The 8,172-nt window shown below is 37.7% G+C and overlaps 1 protein-coding gene across 1 annotated transcript; it reads right to left on the reverse strand.

Moving 5' to 3' along the window:
* Positions 1-4,881: 4,881 nt before the first annotated feature.
* On the reverse strand, positions 4,882-5,850 carry LOC149237709 (uncharacterized). Its single transcript, XM_089369360.1, has one exon. It carries the CDS (start codon positions 5,848-5,850, stop codon positions 4,882-4,884), a length of 969 nt encoding a protein of 322 aa, XP_089225486.1.
* Between the last annotated feature and the right edge of the window lie 2,322 nt (positions 5,851-8,172).

The raw sequence follows: 8,172 nt of genomic DNA on the forward strand, positions 1-8,172 counted from the left end.
ATATATTTTAAATAAAAAATAAAAAATATTATTTAAATAATATATCTCTAATAAAAAACTAAACAAAGTTAGTTAATTAATATGAATTTATTTTAAATGGAAAAATATACCAATATGTTATTATAATTTTCAATATATTATTATAATTTTATGTTATAATTTATGTATTATTTTATAAGATAAGATGATTTTTAATAATTATTGCATATAATAAAGTATTATATAAATTAAATGGCTAGTAAATATGGATAGACATCAATCTATTAGAAGTATCAAAGCACTTTATGATATATTTGATATTATCAAAATTTTATTGAAAAAAATAAAAATAAATTAATTAATTATGCGTTTATTTTAAATTATCATTATTATTAATTATAAAAAGAATTAATATCCAAGTTAAACATATATACGTTTAAAAAAACATATGAAAAGATTATTAACCATAGACTCACCCCATTGTAATGTCTCATATTTTCAAATAAATAAATAATAATAATAATTATTTACACCCACTTTATCATGGTGATTCTTAACCTATAAATAGACTTTGTTACAATGTCACAATGTATCAATACCACCTAACGAAAAACTATAACTCATTTCATATGTCACTTGTTCATATAACATTTTTTTTAATTAATCAATTTAATTAAAAGGGTATAAAGAGCATAACTACTTTTGAGATAAATATCAACCTTTGCTTTGTGACTGCTACTATCCTACTTAGATCTATCTTAACTTTGGATCTACCAAGCTTTGAGAGGGATCAAATCTCTTTTCCATCTAAAAGATGTTTGCACCTCAAGAGATTTGATCCCTCTTGGTGCTTGGTAGATCTAGAGTTAAGACAAATCTAGGCTCGTTATATATATGTGTGTATTCTTCCTTCCTTTCAAATTAAAATAATTATGTAACAATGCAACTTATTTTAATCCAAATTCATGAATTCAAGATATTAAATTTGAATTGAGAAGATATTTGAAAAAATATTGAATTCATGAATTTAAAACATTAAATATAAACCCGAAAAACCTTTTATTTCGGTGAAACACATGTTTGCCAACCACTGCCAATAATTTTTATATATATATAAAATTAAAAAAATATATAAAATGATTAAAATAGTTGGGATATCAATGACACATTTACTTAGACTCTTTCCCCTTTTAAATAGGCTACATTCCACATAAATACCATGGGTCAATACCATGGGTTTTCAAAAACTTGGATCTTAATACCATGGATTCTCATAAACCTGAAGCTCTTCAAAATTCATATAAATTGAAAAGTGAATTAATAAAAATTAATATAAATTCAAGAGTGATATAAAATTCAAAATAAGAAAATGGAGCTAATATAGATTGGAGTTGCCTTTAATGCGACTTTTTGGATTTTCCAGCACGCCTGAATCCAATAGAAAAATTTGAGGATTACGCAAGGTTACCCATTAAGCTTGTGATTTCAATCCAAAAATTGTCACTAAAGACAAATCGATATAGATTTCCCCAAAATAGAGCTAATTATTATTTTTTAATTTTAAATAATTTGACTGAGTTAACATAACATTCCATTACATAAGACAATGTTAGCATACTTACATTATGCCTACACATCCCCCATACACTGGGTTATACAGCGCCTCTCGACCCAAAAATATTCTAGAATGTTCAATGGAGGTTAAATACCTTCCATCCATCTAATAATTATTGATAGTTAAATTAAAACTCTAAAAGCCCTATTCCAAAATAGACATGTGGCTTAATTGTTAATTAAATGACTATAGTTATTTAACTTTATTTTTTATTATAAATGTAAACAAAGAAATTTCAATATATGTTGGTTTGTTTTTAAAGTTATATATAACATTTTTCTTCATAAGAAAAAACTAATTTTTTTTCCCGTGGAAAAAGTCGTAATTTTCATTAATAAGAGAAAATTACATTTTGTAGATGCTGAGCATATGCATAGTGTAAGGCATTGCCTGTCCAAAATAAGTTTAAAAACAGTGATATAATGCTCCACACAGGGAGCAAACTGATCAAAAAGCAAAAAACATTATGGTCTCTACGCAGAGAGAGTATAGTGCAGCATAGTTCTGTGATGACATGTAGAAGTAAACATAAATATTTACATATAAACAAAATAAACTTCCTGACTCAAGATGAGCCTTCAGTTATGCTTCTGGGTCTATGAACAGTCTGTGATAGTGCTGATAGGTGACACCATCCTTCTCCTTGTATATCAACCAAGTACCATCATCCCTGTGTGCTGCTTCCTTGGATAGGTGATCGGCAGCTAAGTTGCGCTCCCTGTAAATGTGATGGCAAATAAAAGAGTCAAAAGTCAAGATGAGCCTGTGAGTATCATCCAAGATATGCCTCAATGAGTATGCATTGCAATAATATTTTTTGTTTATCCAGTTGCATACTAATTTTGAATCACCAAAGAGTTGAAGGTTCATGCACTGTTTGTTCAAGGCAAAGTGAATGAGGTATTTGGCAGTTAAGAGCTCAGCATAGTTATTGGTTCCTCTGCCCATACCCATTTGTATTTTGAAGGAATGGGTTTCTGATATGTGTAATATGGCTCCCCCCCCACAACCTATCTCTTGTGCCGATCCATCGAAATAAGCCCATGGCATGGAGGTATTTATGGTTTCCGGCGTGATGTTCCTGTGATGCTGTTGAGTGGTCTCTTCTGGAAGAGAGTGATAGTTGGCTAAAGTTCTAGACAATATGGAGGGCCAGTGTGGAGCCTTCTGCTGAAAAATAATACAATTCATGGCTATCCAGATAGCCCAACATATGAGTAGTGGTAAATTTCTCTCCTTTCCAGTGGCAACCTTCCACTAGTTGTTCCATGCGTCTTTTATATTATCGTCGTGCCACCGACATGAAATGGGAAGTGATGTGAGTAGGCTATTCCATAGCTCTTGGGTGGTAGGACAATCCAGAAAGAGGTGATCATTGTCTTCACTACAGTTCCTGCAGAGGTGGCACCAAAATGGTCCTAAATAAGATTGCTTCATCAAGTTTGCACCAGTCGGGATTTTGTTGTGCTGAATAGACCACATTAGCAGCCTCATTCTAGGGGCCGCTTTTAGCTTCCACATAAGGTTCCACCAAGGCTCAGTGGCTTGGGGCTTATAGGGTTCCATCAATACCAGATATCCTATCTTGGGTGCATATGAGCCATGTTTAGAAAATGCCCATATAAGTTCATCATCCCCTTCTGTGATCCTGATGTGGGCCTCTGTTAATGCAGTTAGGTAGTCACGCCAGTCCTGTTGCTAGTGTGGAGGGATATTTAGTAGGGTCCCTGATTTCCAGGCCTATTGAGTCAAGGTGGAGCAGGCATTGTCGGCGATGTGGTAGATATGTGTGATGCCTTGATCAACAAGATGTATTTTCAACTCTGCAGGTAGCCTATGAGCATTACCACAGCCAACCCAGGGGTCTTCCCCTATGCACACCAGTGTTCCAGATCAGATTCTCAATGTCAGTCCATTTCGTATAAGACCCATAGCATTTATTATAGCCTTCCAAATGATGGATGTGCTTGAAGTGATCCTTTGTGCTTGTCTAATCCAGTCTAGAGGATTTTAGGGGGTTATATATTTAGAGACAGCTACCTTCATCCATAAGCTGCAGTTATTGAGTAATTGCCATCCTAACTTTGCTGCCAATGCTTTGGAGAAGATATCCAATCTCTTAATCCCCCAGCCTCCCCACCGTTTGGGCAAGGAAAGGGTTTCCCATCTGGCCCATGCAAAAATTCTCCCAGGTTGTTTCCCCTTCCATAAGAAATGACAACAAATGTTTTGTAATCTGGCCAATATTCCTCTAGGGATCCAAGCCAACGTCATCCAATATACGGGCGTTGCTTCCAGAACAACCTTGATCAGAACCAACCTGCCTGCTCTTGACAAATATTTGTGGTACCATATGTTAAGGCGTTTTTCTACCTTGGTGATTAGCCATGTCCAATCGGCTATTTTGTATCCATGTGGCTTTAGTCGATAACCAAGGTACCTCAACCCTTCCTCTAAAGGCAGGATAGTAAAGGAGAATCTCCTGAGCGCATATTGGATTTCATGTTGAGAGCATCCTGTGGCTGTAATAGTGGATTTTGCTTCATTCAGCACCATTCTCGTAGCTTTTTGGAATGTACCAAATGCATTGTGCAGGGATGTAAGGTCGCCTATGCCTCCATTGAGGAATATAAGTACATCATCAACAAAGAGCAGGTGTGTCAATATGCAGGAGTCAGTAATCTTAATTCCCATAATCCGCCCTTGCCTGTGGTCTTCCCCAATGATTCTACTAAGACCCTCCATTATGAGTAGAAATAGGAGAGGGGATAGAGGGCATCCCTGCCTGAGCCCTCATTCCGCATGAAAAAAGGGGGATGCCGAACCATTGATGAGTACACTATAAGAGACGTTGGTTATACAACACATGATCCACTTGATGAAGGTGTAGGGGAAACCCAAATGAGTTAACAAGATTCGGATGTATAGCCAACTAACTCTATCGAATGCTTTAGATAGGTCTATCTTCAATATCATACCTTTTAGTTTTTTGAGCTGAACAGAGTGAAGGAGTTCTTGAGCAGTGCCTACCGCCTCGTGTATCTGTCTGTTCTATAGGAAGGAAAATTGCTCTGGGGAGATGTGCATGGATAGTATTGGCCTTAGGTGGTTGGTTATGATATTTGCGATGATTTTGTAGATGCAGTTACATAAAGATATAGGCCTAAAATCATCAAAAGAGGAGGGTTTGTCAGCTTTTGGGATGAGAGCTATGAATGTGGAGTTAAGGCCCTCCGACATCCTCCCACGTCTTCGGCAATCTTCTATGATCCTTAGCAGATATGGCTCTATGATATCGAAGAAGGCAATGTAAAATTCCACTGTCCAACCATCCAGCCCGGGCTCTTATCCTTCTTGAGCCCCTTTAAGGTTCCTTTGAGCTCATCTAGAGTGACTTCTCTTGTAAGTTCCTGATCTGCCTCCTGGTCTACGAATTTGGGGAAAATTTGGGCAATATGCATCACTTCAATCAAAGTAGCGATAAGAGGAGCCTTGTAAATATCTTTAAAATGTGAGTTTGCCTGTGCAGCCAACTCACGAAAGGATTGAATAGCTTGTCCATGCTCGTTTTTTAGCTCCCATATTGTATTGATCGCCTTCCTCCCATTAGCATATTTATGGTAGAATTTGGTGTTGTCATCCCCTTCCTTGAGCCATATTGCCCGACTCCGTAGCCTCCAACTCTCTTCCCTGCCCTTCAGGATTTGTGTCCTCCTATGCATTAGTGAGGCAATTTTATCTTTTTGTTCTTGGGAGGTAATGATTCCTTCGGTATCCTCCTCGAAGGTGTAGATTTCCTCCTCTGCTGATCTTAGCAGTTGATCTTCCAGTTTCCTTTTCCTATGAGCCCAGGCTTTGGAAAGGGTTTTCAACTCCTTCAAATTATGGACAAAGTCTTCCACAATGTTCCCATTAGTACCTGGTGGGTGAGCCTTCCAAAAATCAGCCACCATCCTCATGTAATCAACATCCCTTAGCCATGTGGAGTTAAATTTGTAGGGAGCCTTTGGCTTATCAATGGCATCCTGCATTTCCAGATAGATAGATCTGTGATCAAATAGACCCCCAGATCTGACCCATTGTCTGATACGAGTGCCCATATTGACCAGAGACTCTTTAATTAGGAATCTGTCAAGCCTTCTAGAAAGGCTTGCCTCACCAATTCTATTATTCCTCCATGTGGGCTGTATTTTGGTAGAGGGGATGTCTATAAGGTTGTGGTCCTCCAGAAGATTCTCAAAGAATGCTGATAGCATATCCCCCTGAGCTTGTTGACCTTGTTAGTGTCAGTCTTTGCAGCCTTCCTCCAGTGATCAAACATGCTCTTACAAAGTGATTTTAAGGTGTCAAGGTCAAATTTTGTCATTTCAGTGAGTCTTCAAGCAAAATTTGGTCACTAGGCATTAGGTCTAGGGTTTGATTTTACCCTTGTCAAAGTTGTCCAAATGACGTTCCATGTCACCATTCAACTGAGTGTACCATCATTCAAAGGGTTTTCATCATCATGTCAAGTTCCACTGGGTCATTTTACACCTTGTTCATGCTTCAGTTGCGCCTAGGCAAGGTTCATTTCCCTCTCCTAGGGTTTTGAAGCTAATTTCTCTTGGATGGTCAAATCATCGGAAAAACTTGTATCCTGATGTTCATACACCTTACCCTATCCATAATGTACCTTATTAAACACTTCCTATCACTAAAATCCCCCAAATTCCTCATTTTCGCACAAACCCTAGTTTCTTGCTACAACTTGGCAATTTTCTAGGCTAGGCCTGTGTTTTTCCTTTTTTGACTCCTTCCCCTCACTCAATCTCTAATATTACACTTTCCCCTACTTCCTAACATCCCTCCCTACTTCCAAAAATTTCCTCAAGGATTTAGAAGCTCCCTATCCCCTTCATTTCGCTTCATTTCGACAAATCCCTTGTTCCACACATCGGGATAGGTTTCCCTCATATGAGGTTTCTGAGCAATAAAAGATGAATTTTGGAAACCTGAGAGAGGTTTTTGTCCAAAAAATTCCAAGGAATAAAAACCTCCTTCAATTTTTACACATGTGTCATGGTTTTGGAGAAATGTAAAAAATATAGTTGTCTCGGGAGAATTGATGCACCTCTGAATTGACCTTGGGAAAATCAAATTTTCTCCTAGCTAAGTTGGCCAAATGACTTGCTTGATGAGTCAAATGATAACTAGACACATATATTTCCAATGAGCTATCATGAGCTCAATTTGGAGTTGAGGAAGGCATTCAAAAGTTTACTGTAACAGCACTCTGCCTTGAGGCAACCTCATTTGGCACATTTTGACTAGTCTTCGGAGATTTGATTTTTGACAAGGAAAATGAACTCCAAATTGAAAAATTCTGGTTGGGTTGGAAATTAGACTCAAATACCTTTCCAACGAGCTATCTCGTGCCCAATTTGGACACTGGGAAGGCCTCCAAAAGTCTTACGGAAAAAGCGCGGCGCACATAGAGAGCGCGACGCACAGGGCTAAAAGGCCTGAAATTGTGCCAAATTGCCTCAAGTTTCCTGTGAAACCCATAAAATTGCAAGGTAGGCTCTATAACATTACTTTTTCATCAAATTTGATAAAATATATGGTGGTTTTATGCCTATGATTGAAATGCAACAAAACTCATAAAGCAACCACAAGAAACACAAAGGGCCATTTTGCTAGGGTTGTGCCATTGTGTTGTTGCTGCAAGGGTTTAAAAACTCATTGTTTTCTCCAAACATTGTGAAAGGGTCCAAGCCTACATCAGCAGAACAGGGATCACCATCACAACATAAGGCACCTTTGCAAGATGAGGAGCAATTCCATCTTTACACTGATATAGTAAACTTGAATGTTAATGAATAGCATAAGATAGTAGATTAGGTCATCATGGAGAAAGATGCTAAGATCAAAGAGCTTAGGGACAATTTTTCTAAGGCCAATTTCATGGTTTGATTCCTAGAGCAGGATAATAAGCAATTGAAGGTAAATCAACTACTCTTGAATAAGCATAAGGTTGATGTTAGCAAAGAAGATGTAAAGGGAAAATAATTAGTTGACACAGATGATTCAGATGAGCATCAAGAGCAAGTGACAAGGAAGAATCCAAAGACTAGAGGACTCAAAAGGGAACTTCAGCAACAAAGGGAGCAGATGTCTTCAGTTGACCTAATTGCAGGAGAAATCAATGAAAATAGGGAGTTTTGGCTTGACAAAGTAAATTTCCATTTAAACAATCTTCTTAAGAAGGCCAAAAGAGACAACAAATTTCAAAGACACATGGCTACTCATTGCTACACAAGGAATCAGGTCTCCAAAGTCAAAGCAAGCAGTTGAAGAAAATACTCCAGGAAACCCTAATCAGGCAAAAAGAGAAGGTTAAGTTGGATTTGCTTGCTGATGCTTCCCTCAGAGCAATACAGGACAAGGAAAAGAAACCTATGCATGACAAGAGGGCCATCAGGTGAACGAGAGACTGAATTCGTTCTCCTTCAATGATGATGAGACAGACACAGAGCCAACACATGCAGAGCTCAAAGAGATCATCCAGGAGCAGCAATCAGAGATTGAGGCCTTATCCC

This window comes from Pinus tabuliformis, chromosome 8 (assembly GCF_031772625.1).
Source record: "Pinus tabuliformis cultivar Carrire ecotype Pingquan chromosome 8, CPIR1, whole genome shotgun sequence".
Lineage (NCBI taxonomy): Eukaryota > Viridiplantae > Streptophyta > Pinopsida > Pinales > Pinaceae > Pinus > Pinus tabuliformis.